Source organism: Eriocheir sinensis, chromosome 10 (assembly GCF_024679095.1).
Source record: "Eriocheir sinensis breed Jianghai 21 chromosome 10, ASM2467909v1, whole genome shotgun sequence".
Classification (NCBI taxonomy): Eukaryota; Metazoa; Arthropoda; class Malacostraca; order Decapoda; family Varunidae; genus Eriocheir; species Eriocheir sinensis.
The window spans coordinates 14,367,922-14,382,461 of record NC_066518.1 but is presented as its reverse complement, the minus strand read 5'-3'; the positions used below and the strand labels follow the sequence as shown (position 1 = coordinate 14,382,461).

At 45.2% G+C, this 14,540-nt stretch overlaps 2 protein-coding genes across 2 annotated transcripts; both read left to right on the top strand.

Moving 5' to 3' along the window:
* Positions 1-2,825: 2,825 nt before the first annotated feature.
* LOC126996354 (uncharacterized) lies at positions 2,826-7,023 on the top strand. The gene is made up of 7 exons (XM_050856725.1): positions 2,826-2,895; positions 3,395-3,422; positions 3,508-3,765; positions 4,396-4,903; positions 5,195-5,511; positions 5,722-6,241; positions 6,611-7,023. The coding sequence occupies exons 1-7, from the start codon at positions 2,826-2,828 to the stop codon at positions 6,875-6,877; spliced, it is 1,968 nt and encodes a 655-aa protein (XP_050712682.1). The 3' UTR covers positions 6,878-7,023.
* Positions 7,024-7,413: 390 nt separating this feature from the next.
* On the top strand, positions 7,414-13,655 carry LOC126996696 (uncharacterized). Its single transcript, XM_050857455.1, has 9 exons — positions 7,414-7,463; positions 7,719-7,823; positions 8,167-8,291; positions 8,636-8,737; positions 8,905-9,137; positions 9,242-9,370; positions 10,430-10,616; positions 10,710-10,946; positions 11,086-13,655. The coding sequence occupies exons 2-9, from the start codon at positions 7,760-7,762 to the stop codon at positions 11,350-11,352; spliced, it is 1,344 nt and encodes a 447-aa protein (XP_050713412.1). The 5' UTR covers positions 7,414-7,463; positions 7,719-7,759; the 3' UTR covers positions 11,353-13,655.
* The last annotated feature ends 885 nt before the right edge of the window (positions 13,656-14,540 follow it).

The following is a 14,540-nucleotide window of genomic DNA, read 5'->3' as shown; positions in this document are numbered from 1 at the left end:
CAAAGTACAATACTACTTCTACCAGTTTTCAAGGGAGAACAGGCCCTTCAAGACAATAAAACAGCAGCATTGAAAGCGATGATAGTAGGCTATCTATAAAGTAATGAACACTTTCCGTCATTATTTCCTACATAGCTCTTTCACATAGGCATACTAAATATAATCATATAAAAAGTATTTTCTACAATAACCCGCACCGTCACCCTCTATCCCGCCAAGCGTACGTACATAGCCTATCAGCCCCTCCAAGCCACAGTTACGAAACTTATTCCTTAATACAATGATTCCTACCTGTATGAAGTTACTGTAGAAAATACTTTTTATGTTATTATATTTAGTATGAGGCTGCTGAGGCTGCCCCCAGGATACAAGGCCTTGGTGGCGCCATCGCTCCAAGCCAACGCCTGCACACACTTTACTCCTACCCGATTTCCTGACTCTACTATTTGACATGGAGAAAACTGAAATCGGGTAGGAGTGAAGTGTGTGCAATCATCAGCTTGGGGCGACGGCGGCATCATGGCCGTGTATTCCTGAGACAGCCTCAGACGCACTCTAGTTTATAACTTGAACTCAATGGAAAATACAGCTTAGAGTTGTTGTTGTTAAAGATTTACTCCTAGTATCACTAGGGGAACGGGCCCTTGTCCGAAGACGGCCCGTTAAGAGGGAAGAGACCGCTCCCCTCTGCACGAGGGAGCACGGGCCTTAGCCAAAGGCGATTTGTAGCAGGTGCCGACAGACCGACTCTATCGGCGATCGAAATCTAACCGACCGAATCGGTTTGTCGACGAGGACTGGCGTGTCTCTGCTTAGAGTTGAGTAGCCACATGTGGTGCTGCCTGTATAGCCAATACGGTCCATTGTCCCACGTTAATTTATTACTTTGATACCCTAAGTTAAGAAATTAAAGCGTATCCCTGTGGAAGATTACAATTGACGTACACACTCCTCATCAACACAACTCCTACTGCCCATTGTAACACTGCCCTTCTCGTCCACTATTGCCATGTCAAAAAGCAAATGACTTTACCAGCGTTCGATTTTAAACATTTCTCTAGATATAAATCTGAACACTCACTACCAGTTACCTATTTGTATTATTTTTTGTATTTCCATGTCTTTCTTGTACCACCCCCCTTTCCCTCTCTTTGCTACTTCCCCCCTTCTTTGTAAATTAATCTGAAAGAAATCTAAAATCTGAGTCCGTTGAAATGTTACAAATATTCTTCCATTATGTCTGTCACAATCCACGACACCTCATAACATAATGTAGAGTAGTTTTATGAGCAATAAAACACATCTTTCTTTTAACAGCTCCAAGTTTCTCACCTCGTGCAAAGTGGTGCTAAATATTTGAAAACTTTGTCACGCGAGAAATGCTCAATAGTGGGGAAAAATGAACGACTGACATAAGACACACGCACGAAAGTCTGGTCGTGTGTCGAATGTTTTCTTTTCCTCAATAGGTATTGTCGTTCGCTCATCGTTTCTCTTTACCAATACTTCGTTGCTGTGTGCGGTGACAAAGTAACCCGCGTCAGTCCTGGCCGGCACTCCGTTATGAGGTCGTACATCATGGCATGGAATATTTACATACATGCCTTGGACAATTTTTCTTCCGAGCGATCACACGGAAGACGACTAACAGACCAATATACGTCCCAAGTATGTACTGCAAAATGCTGACTTTCATGCTTAGTGGTTGAGTAAGTAATTTTGCTGTACCGTACCCTGCATCCCTTGCTCTTGTTTGAAGGAAAGAAGCTACCACGAGTGGACCTTTAGGAACGTATTTTTTTTGTATGAAGTTAAGAATTTCTTTCATAATGTTCTTTCAACAAGATAAGGCCTGCACCTTTAGGCATGTGTACAGTCAAGTATTTCATCAATAGTCGTATGTCGGGGCTACTTTACTATCAAGTCTATCACCGGATGACAGCAACCAAAAAATCCACGGATTTCTATTGATGAGAAGTCATCTTAAGTTTAGTTTTCTGCAAGTCTTGTAAAACAAGCATATTTTTTTACAAACACATAATCATGAATGATGTATAATTTAAATGAAGCCCTACCGATATAAATTGGAATAACAATGTATGGCAACCGCGCATACTGAACCTTTGGCTTTCTGCGCATGCCTCCGTTGCGTACCAATCAGGTTTAACCTCGGCTCACCCTCCCGGGAAGGTGAGGCTGAAGTCAGATATAAAGACAGGTAATCGGGGCTGCTAAGACACTGGCTTCCAGATCCTGAAGCCGTTGCGGGTGAGTTCCTTCCCCTTCAGGTCTATTGAAGTAGAAGAAAGCTGTAAACATCAACGGTTCTCAGATATCGTCGTTCTACTTTAGCACAGTGAATCCTCTCCTTAGAATGGTTATGATAATTCAGATGGAAAGAAGATATGCTTATGATTTAGATTGAAGAGCATAGAGGAATAAACTTGTGAATTGCACTTTCTCTTAATGTCATATTTAGCGCATTTAGAGTTTGTTGTGGACAGGCATTCTTAACTGGCCCTATCACCGATATCCAAAAGTGACCACCGGGTCACCTTAGCTTCCCCCGGTGTCCATGGGACCCTTTGGGAAAAGTACGTCGGATAACCATTACAAGGCAACATTATTAGTTCTGAAGCTGGAAGTACGGGCAGGGCAGGCAATGAGAGCTATAGGCAAATGATATATTTTCAAATTATAGATTTCTGAATTGAATTGATTCTAATCTAGATTATATATTTTGTCCGCTATTTAATACATTTATTACCATCGACTCCTCTTGCCGCATTGGCAAGGGTTTCGGGTGACGGGAGGCAGACTTCGAGATGCCGATGCAAGAAATGCTGCTGATCATCTCCTTGGTGGCCGCCATCGCCACGTTTTCAGACCAACAGGGTAGGTCCGAATGACGATATTGTGTTCTTCCTCAACATGAAATATAATGAGATGTACTTACACATTTTTTTTCTTTTATAGCTGTGAACAGGACATTGGTTAACAATGGTGGGGGTTCTGACGCTGGCGATGGTGAATCACTATCAGATATTCTTCAGTCCATGTCAAAGCCGAGTTGTGATATGTTCCTCTTCATCGACAATTCAGACTCCTATCTTAACGAGGTACGTATGTAGAAAGCACAATAAAAAAGACCAAAAATAATTTTTAGTTTTTTGGAAAAGTAGTGCTCTTATGAAATAATGCTCCTATAGCTGACATACAGCCTTCATAAATGGATCACCTGTATGAAATGTCTGCAACTCTGATATTCAACAGGCCGTGTGGAAGACGTGGCAGAGGCGGCGCAGCGGGGCGGTGTTCCAGGTGACGGGAAGCAGCCAGAATAGCAACGCAACGCATCGCCTTTCCCCGCTGGTGCCTTTGGCTCGCCGTGTAGGTGACCCCATTGCTGAGAAAAGAGGACTGTGTGGAGTATTCTGGCATGTGAGGGGAAAAGTCTGCAACTGCTGTACTTGTGACAGACTGAGCCAGTGTGTTCTCTTTGGTGAGGTTTGTGTGTGTCCTCCTTGGCCAGGTGCGTCAATCGTCGCGGTGCACGGTGGTGGTGGTGGTGAGTCACGACCCGGCCTTCCTCGCTGCCTTCGCCGAGTGGTCCTTGAGGGGGCGGCTGCTGGTGTGGTCCAGCAGGCTGGTGGTGGTGACCCGCCTGACTCTCCCGCAGCTCCGAGCTCTACTTCCCGCCCACTGGACCTTCGCCATGATGAACGCCGTCTTTCTCAACGAGGAAGATTCACGTTCAGATATCAGGTCACTTTCCAAGAACTGCATTGGCTATCCTGCCAGTTTTGTAGTTTTTTTCATGCTGGTATCCCCACTAGCGTCGTTATGTAGTGAAATAACCTTCCATTCACTGGATACTTTTCATTGATTTTAAGTGTTTCCAGAGCCTACCTTTACCTGCCATACGGTCCAAGTGGCGGGAGGATGGTGAAGGTGACTCAAAGAACTAAACCAGCGAGTCCCGCCACGCTGGACATGCTTCTGGCAGGAAAGTTTGACAAGTGAGGTCTCTATTGATCCATGATATGCTGCGTGAAACTTATAGTGTCTAATTTCTGCATGTGTTATGTCATGATTTGTTGCTGATGTTATCATTAACTCAATTTGAATATATATATATATATATATATATATATATATATATATACATATATATATATATATATATATATATATATATATATATATATATATATATATATATATATATATATATATATATATATATATATATATATATATATATATATATATATATATATATATATATATATATATATATATATATATATATATATATATATATATATATATACATATATTTTTTATTTATTTATTTATTATTATTTTTTTTTTTATTTATGAACTTTCTTTTAGTTTTTATGGCGCGAAGGTGAAAATAACGGCGCAGCCGTTCATGCCGTTCTGGGGCGAAGTGCAAAGTGAGGAGCCCGACGGCTCCTCGGTCACCAGGTTCAAAGGATCGGACTACCAGCTGCTATCGGCAGTGGCCTCCGCCCTCAACTTCACCATCCAAGTCTTGCCCACCAAATCCTGGGCGGAGGTGAGTCGGCTAAACTGTGTCACGTATTTAGGGCATAAATCATGGCGACTCGTTGACGCTAATGAGTCCCATTATCTCCCTCAGGCGACGGAGCTGGTAGAGCAGCGGCTGTCCTTCATATGTCCAGTTTATCATGTTTTATTGAGCTTGAGAGCGAAGAAATTCGACTATACATGCGTATACGAATATGCATACCAATCCTTCGCCATGGCCAAGCCCGGGCAGGAGCCGCAGTGGCAGAGCCTGTACTACCCGCTGGCCCACCAGGTGTGGCTGGCCATGCTGACCGCCCTGCTTGGCTTTCCTCTTGTGTACAAGGCGGTAAATATGAAATGGCACTCCAACACACACACACACACACACACACACACACACACACACACACACACACACACACACACACACACACACACACACACACACACACACACACACACACACACACACACACCAAAAAAAAAAAGTGTAAAGTATTGTTGTAACTCAGATCTTTTCTTAAAAATATATAAAAATAGTTTCTTCTTAAACTACGCTGGTTAATGGAACAAACGTAAATGATAATAATTACTTTTATCAATCAAAATTATCTTTACCTCGCGTGGTGCATACCATTACATCAATATTTTTATAAATGTTGGAGGAGGAAGCAAATACCGACACTATTTACTTCAGGTAATTTGTGTTCGTCTCCCCGGGCACGTCCGAGGCGTCGGGATGGTGTTTGAGGACATGGTGAGGATCTTCCTGGGCCAGAACCTTCCTTACCAGCTGCCGGGCACCTCCTCCAGCCGCGTGCTGGTGTCCACGTGGCTGGTGTTCGCCTTAATATTCGGCACGGCCTACCGCGGTAACTTAACCGCCTACCTCACCCTGCCGCAATACCCCGCCCGCCCCGAGACCCTGCCGCAGCTCGTGGACGCCGTACAAAGGTGAAACATGGCACGGGGGGGAGGGGGGTGAAACATGCTGCAGAGAATGAGCAAACAAAGAGAAGGTGAGCTTATTTCAATCCTATCCTGGAACTTTATTATTCGAGGCTTTAATCTACAGGTATCACACATGTTATTTCGTTGCATTTAATATTCTTTTACTCATCTGTATCGGGACTATAAACTTGTCGTGTTTTATCGTTGTTTAAGGCTGACGATCCCTTCCTACGGCACTTCGTTCCTTGACTTCTACCGCCAGTCAGACTTCCCGCTCTTCAAGATGCTGGGCAGCCTCCTGCACGTGGGGACTTCCGTCATGGAGGGTCTTCAGGAGGCGACCGAGAAAAAGTACTTAATTATGCTTGACTTTCTCGTATTAAAAACTTCCACCTTGAAAAACGTACTTGGTAATGATTCAGTAACTGCTCTTCGTATTAATTCATTAGTCTTTCATTTATTACTTATCTTTTTATGTTGGTATTTTTTCAAGACGTTCCCGTACTGCTTCAGCGTTACAGACATTGTACTACATTTCCATCGCAGGCAAGCACACCTGGGCGGCCGTCGGTACCTACAGCAGGTGATCGCCGAGGCCTTTACTGAGGCGGACGGCACCACGCGGCTTTACCTCGGGAGGGAGTCTATTTTTCCGGGTCCCTCAGGCTGGCCCATCCCTCACGACGCTCCGTACAAGGCACAGCTGGACCGGTGGATCATGGCCGCTATCGAGGTGCGTCTCTTGTGCTAGGATCACTTCAAGGTCTTCTCTAAAGGAAATTGCAATGATGACTGTGACTGAAAGAGAGGTGGAAGGCATGAGATCTAAGAATCTTAGATTTCGATATTGCTTAGACGTATTCTCAGACGCTTTCGGCTGTCAAAAGTCACAACAAATATTTCCAAAGGCCACAAAGGAGACTAGTTGTTCTCATGGCTGGTTTTCGCATTCATGGTATAGAAGCCTTATCAGACTATCACTAGGCTCATAAAAACACCCATGGAAATACCCGCAGTCTCTACGAAAGCCGCGAAATGTTTGATAATATGGGTCTTTACTCGTAGAATAAGTCTTCACGACCTGAACAGCATACTTTCCCAGGCTGGTCTGTACGAGAAATGGGTAGCTGACACCATAATGGAAACCAGGACAAGGAGCAAGAGGCGGGGGAGGGAGAGGGAGCAGGACAGTGCCGAGGCCGTGGAGGGCGAGAGCAAGAGTGGTCCCAAGGCTCTCACCATGACCCACATGCAGGGCGCCTTCCTCGTCCTCGTAATGGGCTTCCTCCTCGCCGCCGTGACCCTCGTCGGAGAGACCCTTCATGCCACTCTCTCCCGCCGACCTCAGACCGTCAAAGAAAAGCACTAGTAAATAGGATGAATACACGAAGCAGGTTGCTCCGGAAGTGACCATACCCAGATCATACCCGTATCCCGAACAAAGACATTAATTTACAAGTTTAGTGGAAATTTGTTATATATTTAAGGTTAACACGGAGATTTTCAATAAATCATTCCCAGCATCATGTTTACCTCAACCAACGTAAATTCCTTTCATGTATCTATGGATGTGTTTACCAAGACACGAATGACGTCATTACTGTAGATGAAACCCCGGGGACGGTGTGTGTGTGTGTGTGTGTGTGTGTGTGTGTGTGTGTGTGTGTGTGTGTGTGTGTGTGTGTGTGTGTGTGTGTGTGTGTGTGTGTGTGTGTGTGTGTGAAGAAAAGACTCGCATTAAAGTGTACATAAAATCAATACCTTTGTAGGCTTACAAAACTTGTGACAGGTATTGCGTGCTACAAGTGTCTGGCATCCTTGGCCTGAGAGGCAGCCAATCACAGGCACAGCCTCCCGTTTATAAAAGCAACGGCCAAGGTGGCTCCCTGTCAGGTAGGCGAGGCCTGTGACGCCGTCCCCAGGGCGAGAACAACCAAACACAACTCCTTGTGCTGGTGAGTCGTTGGAAGTTAACCTAATGGCTGGGCGCACAATACCCCGCTGTGTGCACATCGGCCAAGGTTAAGTTCTTGAAGCTGGCTATATGATGCTACGGTAACTTATCTGCATAAACTAATGACCTCTGTATCGACTGTCTCACATCATGCCAAAAATATAGTAACCGAAAATTATAAACGACCTTTGATGGCTTTGCGCCCAAGGGATAACTCTGGGTCACCACGATACGTGCTGAAGCTGCTTTCTTCCAGGTTTACCTCAATGGTCGTGGCTGAGGCACGAGAAAGCCAAGATGATGGTGAAAGTGTTGGTGCTGATGTACCTTGTGAACGTGGCGGCCCGGCCCAAGATGCAGAGTGAGTTTGCCTTCCACACCACTCCGTCTGTCATTGCTTTCAGGGATGACCTCTAAGCTGACTTTGTATCACTTTTGCTTAGGAGTTTGTAGGAGTGGAAGCTTTGAAATAATCTGCAATAACTATTTTACTTCTCTTGGTTTAGACTCTAGCTATAGTTTGAACGTTTGCGTTTTTAGATAACGACTGGCCTGGTAGATCACGCTTGTTTTTTGTCTGCGAACAAATGTTTTGCCACCCTCTCCCACCCCAATTTGGTAAAACTCGCCTTGGAAGCCAAAATAAACACGTTAACCACTTAAATACACGCAAGGTACATAATAAAAGTATATACAACTTTCAGGTGCGAGAAGGCTTCAGTCTCTTGGAGCTGTTGTGGCGGAGGACCTCCTGGCGGCCACGGGCGGCGACTCGTGCTCGGTCGTCTTCATAACAGATGGCTCTACGTCGTCCTTTATCGTCACAAAGGTGCGCGATTCGCTTTATTTAGATGTCCATCTCGCCATGCTCAGATTTAGCGTATGCCCCCAACTGTACCTTTAATATAGGCGGCCTTCTTAAAAGCTATTCACACAACAATTCAATATCTCAACATAAAAAAAAAATGTTGATGGTGGCTATAAACATTATTTTTTCATGTGGACATTTTTTTCTATTCATCGCTTCCTCATTCCCACAGGGTTGTTAAACTAATGTCAGGAGTCCCATTGACATATTTACCGGCCAAATCATATGACTGGGTGGCTATAGGTGGAATAACAGAGATTCGGTGTTCCCTTAAAATTCGTAATTACACCCCAGAACCGTTGCAGGCGTGGCAGCAGTGGCGGGGCGCGGCGGTGTTCCAGACAGACCCAAGAAATCAGAAGAATAATGTGACCGACCACCTTCAGCTAGTACGTCTGGCTCGCCAGGTAGGCGCCGCTGAGGCACATATGGTGGTGGTAAGAATGATGAAGAGTCTTCACGTGGGTGGTGTAGCGCTGGATTCATGAGTGTTTTTAACTGCGTTGTTATTGATTCAAGTATCCTGATTATTCTGGCTTCATCGTCAGCCGTACACTGCGTCCTCCTTGGCCAGGTGCGTCAGTTGTCGTGGTGCACGGTGGTGGTGGTGGTGAGTCACGACCCGGCCTTCCTCGCCGCCTTCGCCGAGTGGTCCCTGAGAGGCCGGCTACTGGTGTGGTCCACCAGGCTGGTGGTAGTGACCCGCCTGGCTCTCCCGCAGCTCCGGGCCCTCCTGCCCGCTTACTGGACCTTCGCCATGATGAACGCTCTCGTCCTCAACATGGAGGGCGATTCACCTCACTTAAAGTAAGGGAAATCGAATGTGAAATAAAAACAGTTCACCACATAGCTCGAGATGAAATAGGTTCAGAATGTGAGCGCTAAGTTTTCCGACTCTGTGTCACTGGCAGGTGTGTTGGGTACACGTACCTGCCCTACAGCCCGAGTGGGGCCACGGTACAGCAGGTGGCTGTATGGACACCAAAGAGAGGCCTGTACCTGCGCTCCGACCTTCTGCCTTTTTCGGAAAAGTTTGTAAAGTAAGTCTAAGGCAAGGTAGAGGAGGATTAGCTTTTCGCAGGTACCACCACAACCCCCCCCCCCCCCCCCGCTTCCATAATAACAACAAGAACAACAGCAACATCAATACTGAATTTATATTGCTCATGCTACAATAGGCTGTGCTAGAAGAACAACAAATAAATATATTTAGGCTAAAAGTATAGAGCGAGAACTTTTTCAACTGTAGCTCATAAGGAAAGTTTTGCGTAAACAGCATTTCAGTGTCAATAATACATCTGAGTAAAAAGTACTGCGGGAAAATAAGAATAATTACTTACCATTTGAGAGCTGAAGAGTAATGCCAACGTGTGATGACTAACAACCAATTCTAAAGGTTGACAGATTCGAGTAGTCATCACGGGAATAAACTTCTTGATACACTTGCCAGCGTTTTTCTAAATATTATTCCATATCTTATGAGAGATTTCCTCACTCGCCTCTAATCCATTCAGTATTTAACAAGAAACCGTACGGGATTTTACGCGTACTTCTGCGTCGTCTGCCGTCACTTCGTTCTACTGTACTGTCCTCCACGTGCTCTCCCGACGCAAGCGTTCATTACTACCGTATCATATTTTCTTAAGATATATCACTTGGTACAACATATTCAGTCGCTACGACCTAAAACAGTTATGGTATCAATGTTCTTGTCAGCATAATACTGCAGCGCCTCCTCCAACTGTCACTCACTCAAGGGAACTAAACCTCAAGGCGAATCGTACGTCTGGCGGAGGAGTGTTGGAAAAACGTCCTTGTTAGATACTCATTATTAACCCTATCATGTTTTAGTATTGCAATAGTCTATGTTGGTAATTAAAGAAGCGTCTTACGTGTAGATATGGTCAAAAAGCTATTAGGAATTATAAACAAAGTGATTCATCGGATGGTGTGTGACGCGGTCTGGCGGCTCATAGATTCGAAACACTTGTGGATGAGGAGAATGAGATAGTCAGCTGTAAATGACGTGACTGATATTTTAAACAATTTCATAACGGCCACATACTGCTTGCTTTATTCCCCTTTCCTGCACTTTTCAGCTTTCACGGGGCGGATGTGCTTGTGACCCCTCAGCCGTTCATGCCGTTCTGGGGCGGGGAGCAGCGGCAGGCCCCCGATGGTTCCCTGCTCTCCACTCTCGAGGGCTCCGACTACCAGCTATTGGTGGCCGTGGCCGAGGCGCTCAACTTCACCATACGCATCTTACCCAGTGTCTCTTGGGGGGACGTGAGTGAGCGGCAATGTTTAGCGTCAAGGATATAAACTTCTGTGCTGAATAGTCAGGGTTCCTTGATGGTGATGGATTTCTTTCTCCCTCAGGCAATACAAAAAGTCGAGGAGCGGGCGTCATTCATTTGTCCAGTCTATCATATCGTAATGTCCGTCAGAGTTAAAAGACATGACTTCACTTTTACGCATGAATTTTCCTATCTGAGCTTCGCCATGGCCAAGCCCAGCCAAAAGCCGCAGTGGCAGGGTCTGTACTACCCGCTGGCCGAGCAGGTGTGGCTGGCCGTGCTGGCCGCCCTCATCCTTGTCCCACTTGTTTATAAAGCGGTAAATATCGTAAGCTAATGTATAAAACAAATAACGGGAAAAGATATTCAAGGTGTCTGTTTATGTCTGTTAATTGATAAAGAGTGACTGCATATTTCTAGTCACTCTAAAATCCTAACAGTTATCCTTGTCTCTGCAGGTTACTTACATACAACTGAAACAACGTGAGTACAGAACTAGCGTAGCAGCGGTGTTCCAGAACATGACGGGGATGCTGCTGGGCCAGAACCTTCCCCGCCGGCTGCCTAGCACCTCCTCCAGCCGAGTGCTGCTGGCCGCCTGGCTGGTGTTCGCCCTCATCCTCGGGGTGGCCTACCGCGGCAACCTCACCGCCTCCCTCACCCTGCCCAAGTACCCGTCCCGCACTGAGACGATTCCTCAGCTCGTCGAGGCCGTGGAGAGGTGAAGGGAGAGGGAGAGAGAGATCACTAGTAATTGTTGATGGCTCTGAACCTCGATAGTTATATTTACTTTCTCAGTTACAATGTAAGAAATCTGTTTCGTTTAGCAATATCTTTTTTTACTACTTCTTTTGTCTCCAGGATAACAATATTTGGGTTCGGAGAAGCTCACCTCAAATTCTACAGGGAATCTGATTCTCCGCTCTACCAAGCCTTCGCCCGACTCCTGGACGTGGGCCCAAGTGTGCTGGAAGGGCTGACTCAAGCTCTCACGCATAGGTGAGAGACCGCGTTTTGTTACAAAGCAATTTTATCACAAATTTTTCCACTCATATCTTAAATCATAAGTCTGTGGATGGCAAGCTATGATGCCATGGTTAATGCCTCTCTGTTTTGTTGTTTAGGCCTCTGTGGCGCCTTATTACGAGTCTGAATATTTATAGGGAGAACTCGAGGCGTGTGAGAATACGAATCTCTGCTGCATGAAGTCACACTAAACAGCACATGCTAAGAGGAAGTCTTCTGGTCCAGCGTTACGTAAATTCACAGGCCTTCAAGTCTCCAAAGTTATGAATTCATTAATGCTCCTCTTGGCAAAACTAACTTGTTTCACAGCCCGTGATCTTCGGTGACACTTTCTACGAAAACATACAGATTACTTTTCGTAGTCTTTTGGGGGTGTCTGCATCTCAAGTGGGTGTTTGCGTCCCTCCAGGCAGGCTCACCTTAGCGGCAGGAGGTATCTCGAGTACCAGATTGCTCAAGCGTTCACGGCGGTGGACGGCAGCTCTCGCCTGTACGTGGGCCGCGAGAGCCTCGACCCAGGCGCCTCGGGCTGGCCCATCCCCCACGACGCCCCGTACAAGGCCCAGCTGGACCGCTGGATGATGGCCGCCGTGGAGGCAAGTGTAGAAAGGGATCAGGTTCAAAGAGACAGGTTTACTGCTTTTAGTTTTGATCATTATCGCATATTTTGTCTCTCAACAACTAACTCACGAAACTTGGATATTCATTCGTTTCTGCATGTAACATTCAAACCCTCTGGTTATTCTACAGAGTCTAAATGCAGATTGTTTTTAGTTTTAAGGCCAAACCCTATACCAATTGAGTGTTAAGGGATGATTGCATAATATTAAATAGGTGAGACTTATATTGAAAGGTCTGAATACTACTACTGTTTGAGATGAGTGTCCATATTTTAGTATATAAACTCCATTGAAGCAACACATGCTGGCGAGACCGTTTTTGCGTTGGTTCTCGCGGTTCCTTTTCTCCTAACATCTATCTTTCCTCTCATATGTCAGCTGTAGGTAACACATGAGAGGAAGAAATAGGTATTGGGACAGTAAGGCAGAGCAGCCGAGAGGAGAGGACCCGCGGGAGCCAACGCCAAAATGGACTCGCCAATCTGATTTCACTCTAGACAGGCCTGTGCAAGAAGTGGATGGCGAACGAGCTCACGAAGGCCAGGCTGCAGAGTCAACGGAGGGAGCGGCAGCGGCAGGAGGGGATGCGGGAGAATGGTGGGACAGGCGAGGTGAAGGACGCGTCCCTGGCCCTCACCATCACCCACACGCAGGGCGCCTTCATCCTCCTGCAACTTGGGACGTGCATCGCCGCCATTGCCTTCGTCGAGGAGATGCTGGTCCTCCGATTCCGTTTTGCAGAGCTTATCCGAGGCAGCCTCTAGCGAGGAGGCGGCGAACTCCGAGCTTTTTTTTATATGATTTACGATTTTAATTCCAACCATTACTTTCTTATGGTTAACTTGGTCATGATCTTGGTTCGGGAGGTATAGTCACTCCGTGTTTCAGTGACGACAGCTTCTATAACGGATTAGCTCAGACTTTCCCTAAAAATTCAACTTTGGACAATTCAGGGCATATTCCTCCTTTTTTGTTTTCATATGTTTTCGCCCCTGAACTGCCTCTTTTGCTGTAAGAAAAAAATACATGTCATCATCTGTAGATATTTCTATGCGTTATCGTGCTTGACTATTGTGATGTTCTAAATGTTAAAAATAGAATGAATGTGTGATAAACAGACAGACGTATCAGGTGTAATAATTATCTTCCTAGCAGTAGTAAATTCTGAGGTCTCGGTTATATGGTTGCGGTGTGCAAGAGATAGACTGATAGATATACACAGAGATGGCTAGTTAAATAGATAGATAAATAGATAGATAGACAAATAAAAAGATGATTAAATGGATGAATACATAGATATATTACTGGAGGGATAGTTAAATAAGCAGACAGAAATAAAAAGATAGAAAATAAGAGGCTTACTCATGCTCTCATATTTGGTGACGTGGAAATTAATGAGGAGGAGGAGGAGGAGCAGGAGGAGGAGCAGGAGGAGAAGGAGGAGGAGGAGGAGGAGGCAGTGCCGTATTAACCTATGGCAGGGTTCCTAGGCTTCGAGCTTCTTTGGGCCCCTCGACATTCCCCTCCTCGTTTCACGCTCTCTTTTCGTACAATATATTACACTAAATTACATATTACAGAATACCTGTACTGAACTGTAAAGTTAAACATATATGGGCCTACAGCCAAATGTATGTAGTTACTTAAGACATTTTTTCGGGTTTATCTTTCAACAAACTCATTCAGAACATTGTTCAAATTTGATTTCCGGAGCACTAACAATTTTGCATCTATAATTGAGCTTTTCATCCTTCAGAGTGGATCGCACGCATTTCTTAATACGTTTCAGTGAAGAAAAAGACCTTTCTCCAGAACAGCTTGTGACGAGAAGTGACAAGTAAATGCGTAAACAAATGTACACGTTTGGAAAAGTATCCTGCATTTCATTGTTAACAATGGTTTGAAGCATTCTCAGTGCAATAAAGGTCCCCTTATTTTCATCTTTTTGACTAAGCCACACATCAGATTCAGGTTCGTTCATGTACTCTTGGAAATGAACAATTTCCTCAGAGAAGCTGCCAGGTATTGAGGTCTTCTGGGTAGGTTTTCACCAGCCTCTTTGCCGCATCCCTCAGCTGGTCACCGTTAACCGAGGACATTTTTTAAAATAAGCCAAATTAGCTAGAGACAGCATCATATGCTTTCAGCCTCTTCTGAAGTGTTGTTAACAAGTGATTGATCTGACCCGAAATTTTTCCCTCCCTGAAAAAGCAGTAGCCTACCTTCAGAATTGCCATCATTTCGATTGAGCTTCACACTTCTTTGTT

Coding starts and splice junctions, on each gene's coding strand:
- LOC126996354 (XM_050856725.1), top strand. CDS start 2,826: ATGCCGATGCAAGAAATGCTGCTGATCATCTCCTTGGTGGCCGCCATC. Junction 2,896..3,394: donor CACGTTTTCAGACCAACAGG/GTAGGTCCGAAT, acceptor CTCGCCGTGTAG/GTGACCCCATTGCTGAGAAA. Junction 3,423..3,507: donor ATTGCTGAGAAAAGAGGACT/GTGTGGAGTATT, acceptor CTCTTTGGTGAG/GTTTGTGTGTGTCCTCCTTG.
- LOC126996696 (XM_050857455.1), top strand. CDS start 7,760: ATGATGGTGAAAGTGTTGGTGCTGATGTACCTTGTGAACGTGGCGGCC. Junction 9,138..9,241: donor GGCGATTCACCTCACTTAAA/GTAAGGGAAATC, acceptor TGTCACTGGCAG/GTGTGTTGGGTACACGTACC. Junction 9,371..10,429: donor TTTTCGGAAAAGTTTGTAAA/GTAAGTCTAAGG, acceptor TGCACTTTTCAG/CTTTCACGGGGCGGATGTGC.